At 33.1% G+C, this 24,086-nt stretch overlaps 1 protein-coding gene and 1 long non-coding RNA gene across 4 annotated transcripts; one reads left to right on the top strand and one right to left on the bottom strand.

Moving 5' to 3' along the window:
- Positions 1-1,605: 1,605 nt before the first annotated feature.
- LOC106076891 (uncharacterized) lies at positions 1,606-21,198 on the bottom strand. 3 transcript variants are annotated; one of them, XM_056013845.1, is made up of 14 exons: positions 21,017-21,198; positions 19,008-19,179; positions 18,102-18,161; positions 17,373-17,527; positions 16,350-16,475; positions 15,548-15,677; positions 13,323-13,497; positions 12,242-12,465; positions 11,432-11,479; positions 10,255-10,267; positions 9,057-9,150; positions 8,603-8,659; positions 5,939-6,051; positions 1,606-4,062 (listed from the first exon to the last, which is right to left on the bottom strand). In XM_056013845.1, exons 2-14 carry the CDS (start codon positions 19,105-19,107, stop codon positions 3,756-3,758), a joined length of 1,602 nt encoding a protein of 533 aa, XP_055869820.1. In that variant the 5' UTR covers positions 19,108-19,179; positions 21,017-21,198; the 3' UTR covers positions 1,606-3,755. The 3 variants fall into 3 exon arrangements, with proteins under 3 accessions (XP_055869820.1, XP_055869819.1, XP_055869821.1); XM_056013844.1 differs by having other exon boundaries at positions 21,037-21,198; XM_056013846.1 differs by having other exon boundaries at positions 21,043-21,198.
- A 173-nt stretch (positions 21,199-21,371) lies between these two features.
- Positions 21,372-23,433, top strand: LOC129923342 (uncharacterized). Its single transcript, XR_008775294.1, has 2 exons — positions 21,372-21,580; positions 23,281-23,433. It is a non-coding gene; the product is annotated as an uncharacterized LOC129923342 (long non-coding RNA).
- The last annotated feature ends 653 nt before the right edge of the window (positions 23,434-24,086 follow it).

The following is a 24,086-nucleotide window of genomic DNA, read 5'->3' as shown; positions in this document are numbered from 1 at the left end:
AGGACATCTGTATCTTTGGCCAATGGTTAACGAGTAGTGTCATGTGGCCAGCACAACGACCAACAACCTTTACTTTACCCAAGACCCCAGGTTCGGGAGCCAAGCGCTTAACTGCGCCCCGATGACCTTGTAGGATGGGCAGTTAAATAATGGATGAAGAGTTGTATTTGTTAATTGAAGTCCATATGCCTGAGTCTATTGATGGAGGATCTTTAGATGCCTTGAATGTGAGTGTAAAGTACATGCATTTGTTAATGTATATGGTACTAGCAATTTTTTTGACATTAAGAGATTCCCCATTCCAAGTGTAATTTCAAGTGTAATACTTAATTCATTTAGTAATTGAGCTTATCAGATCCTTTCCAAATTAACTAATAAATTATTCATATAAATAACTACTTTCGATGCATAGTTAAACTTCACACAATGCTCTTCATGAGAGACGTCATTGGATGCCCATCATGTGGCATATAATTTGTGGGACGGATTGTATAGAAATGCCTGAGCCGATTTTGACACACCCAGTCCGCCCCTGGGCCCAACTGCCGAACTGGGTGTAATAAGCATTCCTGACTATGATTACAAAAAGCACGCCTAGAGAAGGAATAAAAGAAGGACGGCTTGGACGGATGCCACGACCTTCAAAGGAAGACGTTTTCTCCTTTTGTCAGGTGTCTGGTAACTATTCCTTGTGTGACGGATACTTCGTTTCTGGTTGTGAGATTTTTTATTACTATCTTAAGGTATTGATGCTAGACGCAAGTGTATAATTTTATGAATGTAGTTTAAAATCTTTTGCCAATCTCACACACAGAGACATTACAAACAAACTGGAAGTGACAAAATCCACAAATCTTCAAAAGTTAACAGGTTTTAATACAGAATGGGATAGGAGACAAGTCTCTGTCTCTAAAACCATGTTGTCGGAGTATAATTTATAGTTGTAAATAGACTAAGTCTCTACACTCTCTATGTTTATATTAGGACGTCACTAACATAGTCACAAGTAAGTTTTTATCTATAGTGCGTTGCTATACTAAATAGGTACTTTACGCCTGACAATGGGGTTAAGCGCCTGGCTTCCTAACCTGCAGGTCCTGGGTTCGAATTTCGTTGAAAACTGGGGTTTTGAATTTCGGGATTTTTAGGGCGCCCTTGAGTCGACCCTACTCTAAGGGGTATCTTGACTTTAGTTGGGGGAAAGTAAAGGCAGTTGGTCGTTGTTGAGCATCATATTGGATTAACCTTTGACATTTACGGGTCAGTTAAAAAGCTTTTCAAACTAAACTCAGGTGTTGGCTTGCATGGTATGCCATCTACACTGTAGTTCAAGTCTAAATGGTCCCAGATCCTCCCCCCCCCCCAACACTGCGGGAGTATTGGCTTAGGAAGTAATTATGTCCAAATGTGTAGGAATATGTAAAACACAACTAACAAATTAATGCTATTTTTTTTAACTAGTTCAAATAGTGATTTTTAAAGTTTGGGTGATCTAAACAACCTGTTAATCCGGTTAATTATTCTGTTTGACTTTGTACTATTGCTTTTCAAAGAGTTCATCTTAAAATAGGCCTTTTATAAAAACAAAATAAGAAAACAACAAAATACAATAGTACTAAAAGTTTATGAAAGATTCAGCATCCAGTTTAATTTTAAAATGTTATTGTCCAACTGTAACTACTGTATATACATAACATACAAGCAATTTCAAATCTCAGATAATTGCTATAAAGTACTTCATTGTGAAAACACATAAAGGTGTAACAAATATATTGTTTAGGAGAGTTTATTGGTAGAATCAACAAAAATATATTTAGTCTCATGAGTCTTTCCATGCACTTATATGTGGCCAGCTGATTTGGCAGGTCATCTGTTACATTTGTTAAAGTATTTTAAAAGTTGTATAGTTTTGATAGATTAGGAGTTAATGCACAGCACATATACATTTGCATATTTACCACTTTCAAGATGAATAGCAAATGCTAATCTATTCATAATTAAACAGATTGGGTATCAAATGAGGCTATTGTCTCTACAGCTTAAAGGCAGAGTATCAATCTGGGAACAGCAAAGTGTGTCTGCACCATAAACAGCTTTGGTACATTATATTGATAAATAAATTAAAGAATTTCTAAACATTTTTTCTTTTATACTTCAAATTGGAGTTCCATTGACATGTTCTTGTGCTAGTCAGCTTAAAGACACACTGTCATCTATCATTTCAATACTAACCATAACATCATGTAGCCGCAGGGTGCTACAGGGCCAGGCTGTCATGAAATCAGCTTGACTACCCTAAATTTGGCCAGGCACATATCATAGCTTACAGGACCTGAGGGTTTCCTAAAATCCTAGCCACTAGATGGATCTAATCTCATGAATCTTAGTTCTGATGCCACATGTTGGCAACCACTTTTCCCTTGTAGATATAAGCCTACAATAACAATATTCATGTACAACACATTGACAACATTTTTTTTTCTCATTTACAATAATTAAGTTTACAATTCAGCTTGCCCACATTTACTGTAATATCTTGTCTATAAACTTCAAAAGATGCTTTATAGATTCTTCTTCTTCTTCATTCTCATTTTACATGTCGGAGGTTTCAGATCAGTATTCCTATATCTGAGATGAACTGTGCAGTTGTTTCCAGATCAGGCAGTTCTCCATATAGTTTTTGTTCTGAGGCTTTGAGGCCATGGTCTTGTTCGGGCCTCTTCATATAGTATGCAGCTTTGAAGGAAATGGTCAGCATTGTCTGGTGGTGCTCCACAAGGGCAAGTTTTGCTGGTCCCAACTTTAAGCTTCCGGAACACATGTTGTGTCATTCTGTTGTGTCCGGCCCTGAGGCAAAAAATTATGCGTTGGTCATGTCGAGATTATAATAGGCGCCATCTTTCTTGTAATTGGGATGTGAGATGGTCCAATTCTCATTTATTCTACACTCTATTATTTTCATCATTTCTTCTGGGTAGAGAGAGATTTTCATTTGTTTGTTTATTCTTCCATCTTTGGCCAGCATGTCTGCTTTTTCATTGACTTCTAGTTCAATGTGTGCTGTGATCCATTGAAGAACAGTTTTCCTTGCTGTTGGTGTTAAGGTTTACAAGGGCTGTCATGAGTTGTTTTATATAAAGAAGTGTCCAAGTCGTTCAGGCTTTGAAGGACTGTTTTGGCATGGGTCAGTCAGACAATTTGGCTGTTTGGTGTACATGGCTTTATAGATGAAAGTATTTTTTTTTCTTTTCTGGTTGAATATTTTGATCCATTAAAAATTTTTTATTTACAAAAGTTCAATGAAATTGTGTTGGAAATTTTGTAGGTACATAACAAAAACTGAAAAAGTTAAAAAAAAAAAATAAAAAAAAATCGGAAATTAAATAATTGTGCCAGACATAATATACAATGCATTTATATATTAAGAAATTTGACAATTTTCAAAAAAATTGATAAGAATACTATAGAAAAAGGTATCAGGACATATCAATATTAAAAAAAAACAGCATTAGCAAAGAAACAATCTATAACACAAATGAAATTGCCTCAAAACAATTCAGAAAAAAAAATGTCCAATCCTTAAGGTTTATGACTGGGTGGGCCCTGGTGTAAGGGCTGTTGAGCCTTAAAAAAAAAAAAACTTTTAAAAATAAATGTTATTAATAAGGAAAACCAAATAACATTATCATTGAAAGTAATCAAAGCTGTATCAGTGATGAATTAAAAAACAAAACAAAACCCAAATTATTCTGATATCATCTAAACAAGAACTTTCTTAGACTTGACTTCCATGTCTCTGTCTCTGTCTCCCTCTCAAGTGGAGGTAAGCAGCTCTTGAAGACAAACTCAAACATTTCTCTAACATTCTCATTCCTGAGACTTGAGGTCTCAAAGTAAGGGACTTGCGACATCCTCTCCAGATTCTCTGGCGTGTTCAACTGTCTGGCGTATTCCTCGCCCTCTTCTTTAGTTACCTCACGCTTTGGATCATCCAGTTTTGTGCCCACAACAACCTTTGGGCTATTGGTGGCAGTGAATTTCAAAAGTGGTTCAAATGTATCCCTGGGAAATAAACAAAATATGAAGTCAAAACAAAATAACAAAAATGCTACAGAGAGTTCCTAGGTATCACTTACAAAGACTGTATGAAGAAATAATTAGAAACAGGATTAACAGAGCAATTGGAATCCACCTGCTAACTACTGCAAAAAAAACACTAATGTTAACTTTATGGCCATTTCACAAGATCCTCAGGGCTTGCAAAGACCTTACTTCAGGGAACAGTACTAGCAGACAGAGGCAGACAGAAAAGCAATGGGAAGAAAACATACAAGAATGGACAGTCCTGTCATTGAAAGAAATTTTATCCAAGCAAAAGACAGAGAAGAATGGAGAAAGCCGGTTAACAAAACTTGTGTGGTGTGCCAACTTTCAACAGACTAAGGGATAGGTTCAGGGTTACAAAATATTAAATCATCCAATATATAAATGAACTAAAGTATTTTTTAATTATTAGTTTTATCCATTTCTTAATTATTACTTTTATCAGGTAAACAGAGTTAAATATTTTAATGCTCAATGGAAGAAAAAAAGCTATAACAAATCTATGCACATAAACTATGACATAGCACATCCTAATATTTTTGTTTGATAATTTAAGTGACACAGACAATAATAATATTAAAAGTAGGGCTAGACTTAGGTAAGTGGAGGTCTTGGACAGGATTTTACTATACTATTTTCTACACTCTATACTAAACTTTTTCAAAGACTTTAATACAAATGGACTTAATTAATACAAGGGAAATGACACATGTATATTTAATCTCATTTTCTTTTATTTTTTGTTAAATTTTTAAAGTAAACATATTACATATGATACACATCATCATCATCATTGGCCTCCTTTGGTCGTGAAACGACTATGGTTCATCTTGAACATTTTTTCATATGGCTGTGGAGCCCTATTTTGGAGAGACACTCCTGTCCACATATATTGAATGTCAAGGTGGCTTTTGCTTAGGTGGTAGAGGAGCTAGCTATTTTCTAGGTGGCACGCTTTTCTGCAAGAATCGAGGCCCATGTTTTCTCGCTTTCTAGGTCACCGTCTCTCTCCAACTAGTGCGGTCTAAGGCTATGTCTTCCCAATGGTCAGTATCAATGTTCACTGTTTTAAATCCCTTTTTATCACATCAACGTTACAGAGGTGGGGGCAACCATTTTTTCTTGAGCCAGACACAAGTTGACCGTACAGAATGATTTTTGGAATGCCATTGTCCTCCATCTGGCAAACATGTCCGAGCCAGCACAGGCGGCGTTGCCTGAGGACCATAAATATGCTGGGAAGGGCCATTCTCGCAAGGAACACACTTTTTCTTTCCATGTTATTTTTAAGATCCTTCCAAAGGCAGCGCAAGTGGAATGTGTTTAATTTCCTCTCTTGTTGTTGTCCACGACTCACTGCCGTACAGTAGGGTGCTAAAGACGTATGCCTTGTAGACCTCCTATTTGTTCGCCGTGGTGAGCTTCTGGTTTTCCCAAACTCTTGGTCGGAGTCTAGCGAAGGTTGATGCAGCCTTCCCTATGTGTTTCTTGATCTCTTCTTATAGTGACAGGTCACCTTGAATAGTAGACCCAAGGTAGCAGAATGCGTTTAAGGCATCTAGCTTGTTATCGTCAATGATGATGGACAGTGGTGCTGTAGCAAGTGGTCCCATAACATTAGTTATGATACACATTACATAAAGGCAGAACTAAGAATTTTAATGACAGAATGGTGTAGGGAACAGTTCTCACTAGGGCATGAACAATGGACCCTATGATTTGAAAAAACTGCCTGGCAGCAACACATAACTAAGCAAAGTTAAAAAAAGGGGAAATATTTGGTTGATAAGTTTATCAATATTTATAAAAGATGCCAACAAACATTAAGTCTTACTTTAAAACATCAAAAGATTTTCTAGAATTTAAAGCAAAGAATAAAATGGCAGCCCCAGCATCTCTGCAGTACAAAGAAGTAAGAGATACAGTTGATTCGAGCCCATTAGTGTCCTGAAATTAAAATTAAAAAAAAATAGTCGAATTAGCTTTAGTCATATTTAGACCTAAATAGAGTATCTTATTTTATAAAATACAGACGTTACTTAAAAAAAACAAGATGATTACATCCTATGCGTCTAGTATGGTGCATTGTATATAAAATTTCATAGAACTTAATTTAAATTAGTCAAATGTAAATAAGTGAAACAAGCAGATAAAGTTTTTTTTGCAATAATTGCCCTCAATTTTTTAAAATGTTTCAAGTGGATATCCTAACCACCTCATCCTCCATGACTGCAAGCCAGTAGGTCTAAGGCTATTTAATTAAATATTCATAGCTAAATCATATATCTAAGGGTTTTCTCCCCAATACACCACCTAGTAATGCACTTGGTAGAAGAAGATAGCTCCAACAAGAGTTGAAATAGCTGATACTATGTGTTAGTTAGTTTGATTTTTTTTAATTTTATGGGGAAAAAACAACAACAAAGAAATGCTTCCCACTCGTACATAAATATGACCTGTGAATTGTATTATACCTTACCTCTCACCCTCTAATAAAAAATGTCCTATATACAATCCCAATTCTTTCGTTTATGAGTTCTATATTATGGTAGGCTCTGTCAAGAGGTGAAGAAAATAAAGTCTGCACAATCAATACCTATATCACAACACTTCCCAAACCTATTCATGGCCTGTTAGTTCTAGCATTCATGATACTAGTGCTTCACTGTGTTGAAATAGTTTATAGACAATATATTGGTTATTTGGGCTGAACCACCATCAATTTTTTTTTTGGAGAATGCCCCACATTATAGCAGCCATATTCCCACTGTGAATTATGGTATCCCTTAAATAATAAAAAAAAGCTCCTATATTCATTTAATTTTTTTCTTAACATGAGCATAGAAAGCCAAATATTCACGCAGCTTCTTCCTATCATCGGGAGAAAAAGCAACAAAATGTTTTTAAAACAATGGACAGTTATGCACCAAAGATGAAAGGAAGTACCGGTATATTTTTGTGCTGTTGAATAATTGTATTTAAGCTTTATGATGCGACAGTTATGCTGGGCAGGGCATGTATCCTATATGGGAGACAAAAGTATGCCAAAGGCAGCTTTTTTGGGGAGCTAAAAGGTGGTCAACATAACAGAGGTGCCCCACGGAAACACTTCAAAGACCAGCTTAGGCGCCAACTTGCATTAGCTGACATAGAAGAGAGCACCTGGCTGCATGTGCCTCAGAATGAGACAGCTGGAGGTCACTCACAAAGGCTGCGGGATACACATTTGAGACCAAAAGAAAATCTGCTGCTGAGGACAGACGCAGATGGCAAAAAGAAAATCTTAATCAACCACTAGGAGAAAATGGTTATGTTTGCCCTAGATGTGGTAAAATATGTAGGTCACAGCTGGGGCAGTGTAGCCAATGAACTACTGCATTAATCTTCAGACTCATTTACAAGCCTTATTTACAGCTTTATAATATATCAGACATTTTTCAGGAAACAGTGAAATTAAATACAAAAGCTTGTCAAATTGTCTTCCTAACCGATGTGAAAACAGACCTTCAAAGCTTTAAAAAAAAACTCTGATTCCTCCTATGTGTAACAACTCAGGACAGTACTTATAGAGCTCAACAACAACAGCAAGAAAACTGTTCTCCAATGGATACCAACACATGTTGAACTAGAAGAAAATGAAAAGGCTGACACAATTGAACACTGCACACAATCGGGAAGAAACAGAGATACTAAAAGTGAATAGAAGTAATGAGAAAAGGACCAGCTCTCATCTGAACCACAATAAGACAACAACTATCATAACAAGACTAAGGACCTCTAATTTTTCGCCTCAGAACCAGACATAACAGAGTAAGACAACATATGTGAGAATGAAGAAGAAAAAATACAAAGGCTTAATAGAAAGCTAGTGATATTTAGCAAAATACTGCATTCAGACTGAAAATATATCAAAACTGTTTCTTAGCTAGCACCTAAGAAGATAAAGAAACCTAAGCATAAAACTTTTTGGCAAATGAATCATTGGTATTATGCAAATCTACAGATACAAAATGATAAAAATGGTTATCATTTGATGCTATTAAAAAATGATGCATTTTTTTGTTATCGCACAGTGCATTTTTCTACCTTGTCTCATTTTTATATTCGAGCTTTCAGACGACTCAGAATATATGAGATGAACTGAACAATGGTTTCCAAATCAGGGAGCTCTCCTTATAGTTTTCTTTCTATTTTGGTGCTTTGGGGCCAGTGTCTTGTTCGGGCCTCTTGGTAAAGAATGTTGGAGCACAGTGTATTGAATTTCAGGATTTTTAGGAGGCCTCTCAGTCCACCTAACTCTAACGGGTCCCTGACTTTAGTTGGGGTAGAGTAAAGGTGGTTGGTCATTGTGCTGGCCACATAACACCCTGCTCATTAACCACTGGCCAAAGAAACAGATGACCTTAACAACATCTGCTCTATAGAGGGCAAGGTATGAAAGGGGAAATTTACTTTTAGTGTCAACAAGTAAAATATTTAAAAAAAAAAAAAAACTTACCCAAATGTCAAACTTGTTATCACCATACATCACCCTGCTCATATTAGCACCAATAGTCTGAATTTCAATTTAAAGATAAAAATTAGACAAGGTGTTGTCATTGTAGAAATACTAATTTCTTTATATATGGGGCATCTTTCAAGTTGAATCATCTTTTTTTTTTAAATTATACAATACATTCAATGAAAAGTCTGAGAAATAAATAGTATAAGTAATTTTTTGTTAGTACTCTAATAATTAACAAGTGGTGAAAGGACCTCATTCACCAATCATAAACAAACAACATTTAGCCACGTGATTCTCTATCTCTTCTATACAAATTATGCAATCCATAAAGGCTGTCACGTGATATGTTTTATTCATTGTTTTATCACGTGGCTACATGTTTGTTTACGATTGGTGAATGAGGTCCAATGAGAGAAATCATGTAGACAAAATAAAGAAAAACACTTACAGCATAAACAATTTTGAACTCTCCGTGAACATAGCGATGAATAAGGCAAGATTTACCACTGTTGACATAACCTAAAGCCACAACTTTTGAAATTCTGTAACAAATTGTTTTGTTACATCTATTTAATGAATATATGATATATGAGAAAATACAAGCTTGTATTCTTTAAATATTAGAGGTTATACTTTTTTTTTTTTACATTTTTTAATTCAATGAAACAATGATTATTATTATTTTAACTATGAGTTATAACAAAAGAGCTATCAAAATATCTTTATAAAAGAACTATAGCTTTATAATACATATAAGGGTACATATTAGCATTTTTCTTGAAGAATACAATAAATATAGTTGTTACTGTGAAAAACAGAAATCTGTTGAATGTTGAATGCATGTTGAGAAGTGAATGTCAACATTCAGTCAATATATTTACTAAATACCTTTTTTTCTGACTAACACTGGCATATGTCAACATTCCCCATGCACTAATGATAAATGCTGAATATGTCAGAGATTTATGTTTTCCTTTTATTTCAGTCGTGATAAAAAGTCACAGACGTTGGCAGGCCGGATGAAACCATGTTCGGCCTGAGGGCCGTATTTTGGGTATCACTGTCTTAGATTTTAGCTTGAGAAGATGAGATGCTCAATATTGCTTGCCTTCTTAATAATAGCAGTTGTACTTATGTTTGGCCAAGAAAGAACTTGCCATTTATACTGTATTCAACATTTCTTATTTGAATCATGCTTTATCATTAGAACACATTACCATATGTGTCAAAAGAGAAGAAATGAACTGTTGAACTTAAAACAAACAGTGCAATGTAACTGAAAAAAGAAAATAACAGTTATAAGAAAAACTGTAATTATGAGATGGAAATCTTATTTATTGCAACAATTGAAACTTGTATGACACTTTAAATTACACAAGATTTCCTGGCTTTTACAACTGCATTCAATTATGGAACACTTCCTTTTGCAATGACAGTGTGTATAGCCTTGCTCCTGCTCCTGTGGTGTGCATAGACAATCACCAGTGAAAGTCGACATTCAACTATTTTGTCTTTCACAGTAACACATGATCAACCTAATGTTAAACACATATCCATAGATGGATATATAGTAAATTTTAAATTTGTATGAGTATTCATGTTATCAAAATATTTGTAATGGTAATAAAATAACATATTTACCTTACCTCTTGGAATTATCTGATGAAAAAAAAAAGTGATCCAATTAATTACAAATAAGTTTATATTCTTCTTGTCTAATTTCTTATACTGATCTAATAGTATCAAGAAAGACAAAGTGAGTTTAAACATAATTTTTGAGATATTTTCCCAGGAGGTAGACAATGAAAATGATAGGTTGTGAAGTTTCTGCCTGATCTTGCTTTGAAATTGGGTTGAGAAAAAAAAAAGTGACATCGTGACAATCTTCAAAGTCTAATGAAATGATCCAAGCAAAAACAGGATGATATTGGTTGTAAAATAGTATACAAATAATAAACGGTTTAATTTTTCTACGTGTGTTGTTAAATCATATTCTATTAGCATATTCATATAAAAAATTTATTTATATATATAGTACCATAATACTGCCCTAGAGATTAATGGTTATTTTTCACTAATTTTCTAAACTATCAAATTTTTTTTTCATTTGTTTTTCAAGTTATTACTTTTTAAAAATTTTTAATTGAATTATTTTAATTTATAAGTTTCTATTTCTTTTGTACTTTAAACAATTTTAATTATTTAAAAAAAAAATCCCCTCCCCACTTATAACATGTATAAAAACATTTAGCTAAATTAAAAAGGTAAAAACGAATTCAATAAATGAGTGTTTTGGAAGCAAGGGATGTGGTTTTGAAAGAATCAGCAGTGGTGATCCCTCAAAGTCAGGGGATAAAATAAAGAAGACACACCCAAGTGAGAAATAAGAATGTAGAACAAAAATCACAATGTAGAGATGTATAGCCCCCTCTTAGAGAGTTCAAACAGAGAAATTTTTAAAGAGGTTTGAATCGTGTGAAGAATATTGCAAAATGAAACTAGTTCTATTTTGACGTAACTAAAAAGGTAACTGCTTAAAAATATTCTATTTCCTTACGAAATCAGTTATAGAACAACATTGGCTTTTCTCATAGAGCCTTTCTTCTAGTTAATCTGGAGAAGCTGTCTTAACCACATTTCATATATCTTAGGTAAAAGTGGCATCTGACTAGGTTTCAAAAGCCTACATAAATCATTTTTTGAGTATGCGTTCCTTAGAGTAGAACATACCCTGCAACTTATGCATTTGAAATAAAGAAAATATACACAATGTATATAATTGTACCAGAGTTTTGATCTTATATATGATAAATTTGAACCTACCTTTAGATTGTGCCATAATGATTTCTCCGGACTCTCTCACTGAATTGCCTATAACAATAAAAAAATATTAACTCAATTATAGCACGATAATTTAAAAAATGAATACATTATAAGATTTGGACCTAAACCTGAATGATGATTTTGCAATGAATAGAATGTTCAATGTGTTGAAGTTGTTTCATTTAGTTTTGTTGTTTTGTTTTTCCTCCAACAAAACTGTATTAGAATATAATTCATTTGTAGACTTTATTTAAAAAACAAACAAAAAAAGTAAGATTTTGTGATTTAGAAAATATATAAAAAAAAAAGATACAATGTTGGGCGGATAGAGTTCTTCAAAACATTTGACATGAACAGTAGGTGTTCAATTTTGTATAACTGTAAATAATTTTTTTTTTTTTTTGATTTATCGATGGAACAGTGTCTTTCATGTATTTACAAGTCATTAGATGAACTGTTGTGTTAAGCCAACAATTGTGGAACTAAGATATAAAGAAGCGTAAATTAAAATTACCATTCTTTATCAGCAAAAGCCAAGATTAAAAGAAGCAAATTTGACAGTATTGTCCTAAATAGTGTCCACTGGGAGATTTTGTTAAATTGTGTAAGGCCTGCAGCCGTATGGTCTTCTGACAGATAGCAAGTATCTGCAAAGTTTAATTTCTAGATTCTGAAAAGGCCATTTATCACTACCCTATGTACCATATAGCTGATAATTGCTTACATATTATTATAAATATCAAATTTTTTACATTAAGACACTGTAACAACATAAAAAAATTACATTTAATTTACATAATACACACATACCAGTAATAAAAGAATGATAAAGTAACTCAGATGCTGACTTTCGCTTAGAACTATTGAGTTGAAATGCTGTGTTGAGAAAGTTCTTAACAAGGTCAGACGTGCCAGCTGGCAACTCATACTCTGGATATTTGCAAGTAACTATCTTGTAGATGGCAGCACAGGGTTCTAGGTGAGAAAATGGTGGCTTTGTAGTCAACATTTCAACAACAGTGCAACCAACACTCCTGATAAATCAAACCAAATCTATTACATTTTTACAACTAGGTCAGTTTTTTTTATATCAGTGTGTGCAAAGTTCAATAATGGTAAACATAGCACTGAATATATCTGAATTATAAAAAATGTTTGTAAAATGTTTTACATGTTTCGGATGTTCCTACAGAGTTGAAGATAGTTTACTTCCTAGTTCAAACCTCCCGCAGGACGAAGGGGGATGAGAGCGGGCAGGGATTGAACCCATGACCATTGATAAATCCAAATGACAGTCCAGCGCGCAAACCGCAAGACCAGGCAGCCATCCTTATGAATTATTTCTATATAAACTTGAAACTAATACTCTAAGCTATAATTTAAAGAGTATGTGCTAAGAAAAATTACATCCTTAGATTCCACCTACTTATGAATGATCCTAATGGTGCCACCATTCAGCTTTGTATTGATTATTACTGATTTTAAATACATTACAAAAGTAATAATAATAAAAATTGTAGATGATGAGAATTAAAATAGTAGAGCTATGTTGCCAAGTGGCAAAATCCTTGGCTTCTGAACCAACAGGTCTTGAGTCCAGGTGAAGACTGGGATAAAGACACCATCCTTAATCATCAACCATAGAAACAGATGAGATTTACATCATAGCCCCATACATAGCAAGGGAAACCTAAAATAACCTACTCTAATCTAAATATGTTACCCCAAAATAGAATAAAGATATGTGTCAAGTCAAATGTTTCAACGAAAGGGAAGTAGTCAGCATAAAAGTTTAATGTTTTTTTCCCTCAAGGGCACAAGTAAATTGAGATTTAAGAGTCAAAAGTTTAGGCCTAAACATAAAAAAAAACTTAAGACGAATTGAGCTCACCATAAGTCTGCATTCTGACCATATCCCGCCTCTTTGATTACTTCAGGGGCCATCCAGTAAGGTGATCCGATTGTTGTACTTAAACCAGATGCACAAGAAATGCTGTGAAGCTGTTTAGAAACTCCAAAATCAGTTAGTTTGATGTTACCCACAGTGTCTCTGAGAATGTTGGCAGCTTCATGATAAACAAGAATAAAAAAAGATTTCATTAGAGCATTTAAACATAAAAAAAGAGAAATTAAACTATTACCCTTTATGAAAATGTTACATGTTAATGAATAGACAATGTTGGTAAACATTTAAGTGAGAGCGTGTAAAAATTGGATATAAAAATCTGGGGATAGAAAGTCATCCCCAAGAAGAACATTTTAAAATACTATTCCGACTTGAAGTAGCACATTACAGAGATGACAAGATATGTCAAACTGAGTACTATCTAAAACATAAGTAGAGTAGAATGTTTTGATGTCTGAATCACCTTTGGGGCTTAAGGGATACAGAAGACATGAATTATGAATGTTTGTGAATAACTTTTTTTTTTTCATTAGTTTTAGCATTGAACTGTTTTGTATTGGTTATCTGTGGCTAATATTCCACAGACTCACCTACATCTGAGGAAGTCAATAAATAAACTCAAAAAAACACAAAACACCCAGCACTGATGACCTTTTGGTAGAAATCTTCACAATGAAAGTGTTGCTCTAATATAAAGGCTAACAGATTCACTTTTGGCTTGAGAAAACGGCTTTTACCGCCTGAGCTTCAAGATACCATTACAATATCCATTCATAAGAAAGGAATTAAATTTAACCTCTCCATTACTTTTTCTATTAATAGCAGGAAAGGTATTTGATTTTTATAAGTCTTACTTAACTCTTTCTCTCCGTAATTATTTACCATATTCTGGTGAAATCAACGGTGGTATCGTCAGTTAGGAGAGAAAGAGCTAATCAACTGTCCAACTCTATAGTGGACAAAATTGTGAGAGCCAGTGTGTTTTAGAGCTGGTCAAAGTACCTCCAACATGATTTTTGTCAACAAATGCAAGTAAAATGTAAGAAGTAGAACCTGAATTATATGTGTTGTCTTTGAGGATCTTATTAAAGTTTTGACAAACTAAGTCACGATTGTCTTAGGAGGATTTGTCGGTTGTCCTACAAGGTTCTTATCCATTCTCAAGCAGGTTCATGAGGGACCAAAATGTCCAATGTAACACAATGGTAGCCTCTCTTCCCAATAGAGAATGACATGAAGCACTTGCTCCTACTCTGTTCACTATCTTCTCTGGCACAATTCTGGGTCTAATGAATCAATGATTGCACATTGGCTTCTACATCTGAACAGTTTACAAATTTACAATATCAGAGATGAATCTTCTAGCAAATTCTATGTGAATGGAGATGTCCCTCTAGAGTAGGGCTCTATAGTTACATGTAAAAGTGTGATGCAAGATAAACCATAAAACAAAATTGAAAATTGCATCAGAAGAAGAAATGGAAACATTATTATATGTCAACACAATAATAGGCCTAAAGTTAACATATTAAAAAAAACTAGTTGATTAAACAATGTGCATACCTTTACAACTTAACATATGACTGAAAAAATACTTTAAAAAATAAAAACAACCTTATATTAAGTGTAATTGTATCACTTAGTTTAGATCAGTTATGTAATTATAAGTGCGACTGACCTATAGAAAATAAATATATGCGATGAGAAATATTTTTACGAATTATTTTTGTTTAGCTATTAGCTTTCTCAAAGCGCTATGATCCTATCACTTGTCTGGACCAGTTTTGAAAGGGCGAGGGAAAAATGGAGCATCTTGGTGAATGTTTACATGATCGTTTTTTTAATGCATACAAAAATGTTTACTCAGAGCTCAAGAGTCCTCAAGCTCAAGGAGATTAATTCAACTTGTACCACCACATCTGTCAAGTATGATTGTTTTCCCTTGTTTAAGATACCAAACAAAATAATTAATTACCATTAGTCAATTAACTAATTGTTTGATTTTTTAAAAATTGATTCTTGTGTTGTCAGGTAAAGAAATAAGTGTGCGAAATTTCAGCTTGATCCGAGATAGGATGTCGGAGTAATAACAAACTTTTTAACAGACAGAGTTGATATAAGCATTTTAAACTAAAACTAGTTGATCGAACAATGATTTAAATTTTAAAATATTAAAAATAAAAAACTAGTTGATTAAACAATGTACATACCTTTAATATCCCTATGGACAATGTTATTTTTATGTAAAAATACCAATCCTTCCAAGATCTGTTTTGTACAGTTCCCAGCTACAGCTTCTGTCAGTGGACCAAACTGCTGCATGTGATTTAAAAGTGAACCCTGATAGTGTGTAAAAAGAAATAGATGTAAGTGTAAAGTTAAATATTTCTTGTATTTCTTGTATTTTGTTGTAGAATTGTCAGGTAAAAGAGTACATGAAATAATAAATAAGCTTTAATATCCTGAAGGAAACTCCTTAAATGTTTGGATTCTGCATTTTAGGCAAATTATTAGAATGATTTAATTCTATTTGTAATAATCAAATTGGGAAACCAGGCAGAGATGTCGAAACAGATGCTAGCCTGGTTAAATATGGACAAGATTTCTTTTTAATTACATACAAAAACAACAATTTTTGAAAGATCATTTTAAAAAAATTGCATTTGTATAGCTGACTTTTATGCTTTCAAAGGCTCAGTGCAATCTAAACCAATCTCTTTCGTAGACATTGGTGTGTGTGTGTGTGTGTGGGAGGGGGGGAGGTATAATTGTGAGTTATAAACCACAACTCTGCTTGAGACAAAAATTCACACTCTAAATCCCGATTTAAAATTAAGTCCCTTTGATAGGTACCAAGTGGCATCTGCCACACATCCCATGTTCTACCATAAATGATTTCTGGCATGAGGTACTGCAAGTATGATTTGCTTTTCCTGCGGTAGCAAAATTTTTTTTTTTAATGTAAAAAGAAACTACATAAGACAAAAATGAAATTTAGGTTTAAAAATTTACCCCAGGCATATACTCTAAGAAGATTGATAATGATTCTTTGTTTTCTTGGCAGCCCAAGTATTGCACAACTCTTTCATGTTGAATTTTACTAAGAATCTGAACTTCATTGATCAGTGCTTGAACTTCCTGGAAGAACCAACAGGAAAAAGAAAAATATTTTGCGTCCTCTTTTTTTTTTTCCATATCTCACACCACTTTCTTTCTTTTTTTTTTTATGTTTATGCATTTACTATAATACATCTAAACTTGTCTTTTATTAGCTAAACATGAATATTATTTCTGAAAATACGATTCAAGATAAATGGTCTCAAAGATGACTAAACTATAAGACATGTACACATTCTAATGTTTTGGCACACTTCATGCTAGATGCCCTGAGATTGAACCCTGAGCACTGTCATCTTGCCATCCTGCAGGAGGTTTGGCTAGGATGTAGCAAGCTCTTCTAAAGGAACATCCAAAACTTGCAAAACAAACATCATCCCAGAGCTCATGTCAAAATATTCAAGGGTCCAGGGAGTGAGACAAAGAAAAGAATAAATCCCACATACCCACCCCTCCAAACTCTCACTACCTGAATGCCCTAATTTAATTCACATTAGTCAGTCCCTATTAACTAAAAAGACCCAACATAACCAACACTCTGTATAGTATTGCAAACAGATGGGGAAAAAAACAACACTATTTTTCTTTGGCATAGACTGCAAAAGAGTTACAGGTCAAAAGAAAAAAAAAAGTGAGACAAGTGAAAAATACAAGAAAACAATCACTTTGTATGTTTAATGTGTATGTACTGAGCGGCTGCCTGGTCATGTGGTATTTCTGACATATCGATGGTCCCAGGTTCAAACCACTCCCATCCCCTGTCATCTCGCGGGAGGTTTGGACTACGAAGTAAATAAATTATCTTCCCCTCTGAAGGAACATCCAAAACATGTAAACATTTTACAAACAAACATTTTTACAAATGGATGGTAAATCAGCAATGAAATTAGTCTTTAGCTTAAATACTCTAAGACATACCTTGGAAATGTGACTGTTCAAGTTACCAAGATCAACTTGTTTCATTGCGAACAATATAGAAGTGCTGGAATCACAGCAGAGGTAGACTCTCCCATATCCTCCTGATCCTAACAATCTTCCAATTGTATACTGCTTAGGTGTTTCTGTAGTTGTAACTAAAGAAAAAATGTGACTTTTAATGGAAGTCTCTATTCAAGAACATTTATTTTTTGGGCAATCAAAATATTTTTCAAATTATCTAAGCACATTTGTTAATAAAAGAAAAATAATTAATAAACCAGAAATGTAAATTTTTGGGTTTTCTTAATGTAAAATTAGATCTATTATAGGTTAAAGACAATTTGGAATATTGGTACAGACCTAACATAACCTATTAGGAGGGTAAAGATATACAGTGTGCAGACAGTAAAATATTATTACTATATTACTACTAAGAATTTGTTTTTTTTTATTTCATGGATTTTTTTTTTATCTAGTCTGGGATGTCCAGATCACAAATATTTACCGTCTAGCTGGTTCTATAAAACTTAAAATTTGCTTTTAGATCTACTCAATTTAAATTCCAAATGCTTTTTAAATTTATTTTAAGGAATATTACTTAAAAAAAAACTAGTTCTTGTGGAAAACAATATGAAATAAAATAATTAACTCAATATGTCAATAAGTATTTAGACCATCCCAAAGTGGAAACCAGCCATACAAGTTTGTAATTAAAAAATTAATACTTACATTTATCCACTAACAATAACTTCATCAAAGGTTCTTGAGACACATTGCATTCTTTGTGATCTAAAAAAAACAATAAGTAAAATCTATAATGATTTGTTTACATTAAAAAAAAAATGAACTAATGCTTATATGTAATTTAGTTGCTGTTTTTTTATGCAATTATAATTGCATATATACATGTGTTTAACTGGTGTTTAAACAATGTTTGAGTGGCATGGTACAATATATTATTATAAATCTGTCTCTACACTGTACAATAAACTATGGTACACAAAGTCTTCTTATTGGAAAGATGGGTTTTGAAAATTTCTTTATCATATCATCTGTGATACCAGGAAAAGAAGACAAATGAGTTTGCACTTTTGCTAGTTAACACTCTGGATGGCAAAAAGGAGGAACCCTTCAATACTGTGAAAAGATGAAAGCTAAGCTGGTTTGGTTAGGTCACATAGTCATCTCACTGTCAAAAGTAATCCTTCAAGGTGCAATGGAGGGAGGCACTATGAATAGCTTATCCAAAGAAAAACTGGCTGGCCCATGTATAACAATGGGCTAGCTTCTCTCTTGATGTCCTGCTAAGAACAAGCTGCTGACCAGGAGTATGGAGGGATTTCATTAGGCAATATCCTTCATTAGGCAATCTCCTATGAATCTTAAGACAGAGGGCAAGAGAAAGATGGTGATGACAATGACCAATAAAAGTATTAAAGACTGACATTTTTAAAAAAATTAAATAAAACCCTTAATTACCCTTTTTAAAACAGTTTCTTCCATATACATTTAATTGTTCTGAAATAAAGTTTTTATTCTGGAATAGAAAAACACTACTTTTTATTAGTCCCATAAAACATAATCTGATGAAATGCTTCGTATAAATGTCAAGATGTAATTAGCTAAAAATGCTACCTTCTATATTTAACTGTGCAACTAAAGTTGAAGGATCTACAGTTGGTGTTTTTACATTTTCATTGTCTGGATTTACTGTAACTAGAGCATCTTCATTCATGATTCATTAAATCTTGAAATGTTGGTAAGGTGAAATAATCCAATTAGAAAACCTCATTTTATGGTATTATTTCTGAAAAATAAAAATATTTAAAAAAAAATATGATATAATACTGGCTTATGACATTGCAATGAGATTTTAAATAATTAGTTACTGTTTCTTGCAAAGTTAACAATGAGATGATGCAAGAAGTTTAAGATCTTTAGTAGCTATGTCATTATGTTTTTGGCATTACTCTTGCTATGTTTCAGGCTGACTAGATTCTCTGGCTGGCTTTCCTACTGGCCCATAATTTTTTCTAATTGGAATGGTACCAACCATCCATTGATGTGATTAACTTCCAGGTTAAGACCTCATTGCTTACATGCTGCTTTTTAATGAATCTCATTTCACAGTAATAAAAAAAAAAGTAAAGTAACCCTTTCAGAACTCATGATCTATGGGCTGATGATGTAAAGGTCATCTGTTTAAGTGTGTCATGTGGCCAGCACAATCACCAACAGCCTTTACTTTTTTCTTAACAAATGAAAGGTACCCATTAGGGTTGGGTAGACTCAGGGGTGTCCTAAAAATCTTGAAATTCAAAATCCAAGTCTTCACCAGGATTTGAACCTGAAACACTTCAGTTTGGAAGCTAAGCACTTTACCACTTGGCCACAATGCCCAAATCTCATTTCACAAGCGGTTATTTATTGCTTTTGTGGAGATTCAAGTTTGAAAATAGAACTATATTAAAAATGTTTACAAACATGACCATTGTTTCAATGATTGATGCTCACAGCAATTGCTAAAAGTGTTCAATCTAACTGACTTGTATAGTACTATGTTCTATAACAATTAATTTTAATTTCAGGCACTGCAAGCTAATGCTCTTTAAATTTAGTCTATTCCTTTTTTTTATGGTACCCTATATCTTGCTATTGTTATTACCTTATTACTAGACACTTTTTAGGATTCTATGGTGAACCCAAGTCTAAAAATACTGTTACTGTCAGTGAAAAGGGTCATCTTAATTTAGAAACTAATATGATGAAACTTTAACATTTGGAGAGAAGAGATAAGTAAAAATACATCTACATGCAATGCAAAATAAAAAGTAAAATGATGTGATTTTATTTTTAAGTGGCTTTTCTTTGTTTATACTTTATTCCCCGTAAATATTAAAATGAATGAATAGCCTCGTTGCATTTCTCCACTTACATGCCACAGTTATATTTTCTGAAGCGATGCTGATATGGAGTAAGGACATTATGATAATTATGTTTATCTATGTGATTATTATGATGGTATTTTATATGTAAGTGGTGTTGGTAAACTGTAGTTTCCTGGATCAGATTTATCTCCTTTTTAAAATAGGGCTGTTTGAAGTGCTGCTGTTAAGTGCTTGAAGAGAGGATTGGGAGTCTGTAAAGACAACAATATCTGATGGTGATTGTACCCCTTCATATAATTTGTTTTTGATTGTCTGCAAAGCTATGGTAATTGCTTCAATTTTGGCTTGGAAGTTTGAGCAGTAGTTGCCACAGGGTGCACTTATTTCAAAGTGTTTATTTTTGGGGAAGACCAGGAGAATGAGAATATTTACCAAAATGAGAAAAAGAAAATGAGTCGGTGGTAAAGGCAAAGGTAGCTACAATGATATTCACGTCAAGCCATTAATTAATTAATTAAGTACTAGTCTAGAACCGCATGTTTCTAATAAAATTGTTTCAGGTCAATTTCATTTCGTTTTTGTATCTTTTTGGTCATTTGGCCTGCGAAACGAATGTCGGAAAATGAAATTAAATGGCCCGCAGGTCGAATCAGGCTGGGCATCACTGACTGGGACTCTAGTGAGAGTGTTTATAAATTATACACATTAAACTATTTAAAATTTAAACTAGATCTAGACCTAGTGTCTAGAGCCTACTTTATTGAAAGACTTTATACTTTTACTTGAAGTTGACCAACAAGAGTGGCAAGAGAATCTAGATCTCTGACTAACTAGTCTAGATTCTATGTAATTAATAAAAATAATAATCTATAAGATCTTATAGATCTAGATCTAATACTATGCTGACATTTCAGACATTTGTTTAGTTTTATTTCGTTTTTATTGAAGTCGACTCTAGTCTATATATAGATCTATGTGACTTTGTGTCTCTAAGTCTAGATATCTAGATCAGTGCATGTTTTTTTATATTTTGTAACTGCTGTTTACTTCTCACAGTTTCCTAAATAAATCGTTTTCATTTTTTAGATCAATAAATATGCTTAACCCTTAAAGACCAACTGAAGAGGTTTTTTTCGAAATTGAGATAGCGATTGATTTAGATAGTAGATAGCATCAAAGTTAGTTCCTAAAAATTTGAGATTTTAGAAAAGCGTATTTATATTAGAAAAAGTAATTTGAAAGTGTAAAAAATAACGAGATTTGAAAATCAGCTTCAATGGCCGAAACCGGAAGTGACGTATTGTAATGGACTGAGAAAATGTAAATAAAAATAGACATGGCTGGATACGTTATTGATAGCGATTCAGATAATAAATTTATCTAAATCTAGCTGTCCAACAATTTTAAATGATACTTATCATGGGATGCACCAAAATGCCATGAAGAGAACTCTTCTACTTTTTCAAAATATATTCTAGAACAGACTATTGAATTAATATAATTATAGATAGATTATAATAATAGGACTAGTCACTAGGGCTAGGGCCTAGGGTGACTAGATCACTAGCACTAGATCTACTTGACTACTACTCAGATCTAGACTCTAGAGTGACTCTAGACCTAGTCTACTCTAGTAGTAGTCTCTAGTATCATCAAGTACTAGTAGATCATCTATAAGGACTAGGTCTAGGTATACTATACTTAGACTATACTAAGTCTAATATAACAAAACTAAATGGTTAGATCTATCTATATTATTTTCAATATCTCTAATTCTAGCTAGGCCTTCTAACACTTTTACTAGTCACTCACTAGATCTAGAGTTTATAAATACTTGACTTGTATTATTGTACTAATTGTAGTAATACTACTTACTAGTAGTACTAGTAATACTAATAGTTTATAAACTAGTAGATTTAACTAATTAAGTAGATCTAGAGTAATCTAGACTAGCCTCTATGTTAAGCCTAAGCCCAGTCGCCAACATTTTTTGGTAATAGTTTGTAATAGTAAGACCTAGTGAGTAGTGTCCTAGCAATAGCATAAAGATTATTCATAGATATAAATATAATATTATAATAGTCAAGGACAAAACCTAAAGCCTAAGCTAAATCTATTATATATAGAATATATTTATACTCTTTACTAGCCCTTACTATACTTATTAATAAGGCTAAACTTTAGATCTAAAAAAATAATAAGTCATCATTTATATTGGTAATATAAAATACAGATTTTTACTAAACACATGTGACATTTCTTTAAGTCTTAAACTTAAACAGGGCCGGTCCTAACGATTGCGGGGACCTATGTGAAACTGATTGCGCGGGGCCTAGTCTGGGTGGGAATAAGGATAATAAGTGAAAATTAAGATTTCGTATTTAAAAAAAAATCGACTTTGAATTTTATTAAATCTTTACTAAGTACAAGATTACGATCAAATTAACCATACTTTACGAACTTTGTAACCTATGGCATATTAAAATGCCAGTCACTCTATTAAAGTAAATAAAGTATGGAAACTTCTGATTAAAGTGAAAATTTGCCTGATTATTACATTTTAGTACATGAAAGCTGACAATGTCTTATTTCGTTTATCGTGCGTAGGATTAGCGTTTTCGGAATGAATGACACCCACAATTTTGTCTATTTTTCAGGAGATTTTTATGAGATTTCCAGGTTTTATATATATCGATATATATATATATATATATTGCAATTTAACTATTACACCTAGAATTAGCACGAAGCCTATGAAAGTGCAGGGCCCACTGCGACCGCATAGGTTGCAGTGGCTTAAGACCGGCCCTGGTCTTATATATAATATATTAGATTGCCTAGACCTAGAGTAGAGTAATTTATTATTATTAAGAACAATAAGAGTTAGATGTTGATGTTAGATCAGATAATCAGTATAACATATATAATATATATATATATATATAACCACTAGTTCTATATATGTATACATAATTAAGTATAAATGTTAATAAATAAATTTTTTAAAATCTATTTTACAGAAAACATATATGACATGTGGCATACAGACAAGTTTACTAGATGGATCTTTCATCATTTTGGAAATACAATATTCCCTGTGAAACAAATCACAGAAACATTCTACAATTTTATTTTATATAATAAATACCAATAAATGTAAATACAAAATCACATTTTAATAGAGTTCTTCATTATACACACAACATTATTTTAGTATGTTCCTTTTCACTTGCTAGGTTTAGACAAAGTTTCGAATCAGGATTTAATATTATTAAGTCATAGCCCAAAACTCCAGCAGGATGTTAGTTAATGGCAGTGGTCAATGTTTGAACCTGAGACCACAGAGAAGACAGTTCGGAATGCAAACCACACAACTTTCTGCGTTTCGAAACCTATTCAAATTTTGATCATTTTTATGTTAATGCAGATCTGAATGTCCATTGCAATGATGACTTGATCTGTAAAGGGGTTACATTTTTTAAAAATAAGTTGGATCTCATTCTTCGAATGATGCTATTTATTAGAAATTGCAACGTGGAATACATATTAGAGGCCAAAAGAAAATCCACTGATGAGGGAAGATGTAGACGTCGTAAAGAACATTTAAATTGACCACCAGCTGAATATGGTTATGTCTTCGCTGGACGCGGCAAAATATCTAGTTAGCAGCTGGGGCTGCGTAGCCATGGAAAATACTGCATTTCTCATTAATCTTTCGGCTCGACTGCCAGCCTTATTTATTAAACACTTTAAATTATGAATAGCTCTGCATTTTTTAATAACAATTAAAAAAAAATATATATTCAGTGATTAACTGGCAATAATT

Source organism: Biomphalaria glabrata, chromosome 16 (assembly GCF_947242115.1).
Source record: "Biomphalaria glabrata chromosome 16, xgBioGlab47.1, whole genome shotgun sequence".
In the NCBI taxonomy this organism is placed as follows: Eukaryota; Metazoa; Mollusca; class Gastropoda; family Planorbidae; genus Biomphalaria; species Biomphalaria glabrata.
Note: the sequence above shows the minus strand (reverse complement) of the source record. Positions and strands in the feature narration are given on the sequence as shown.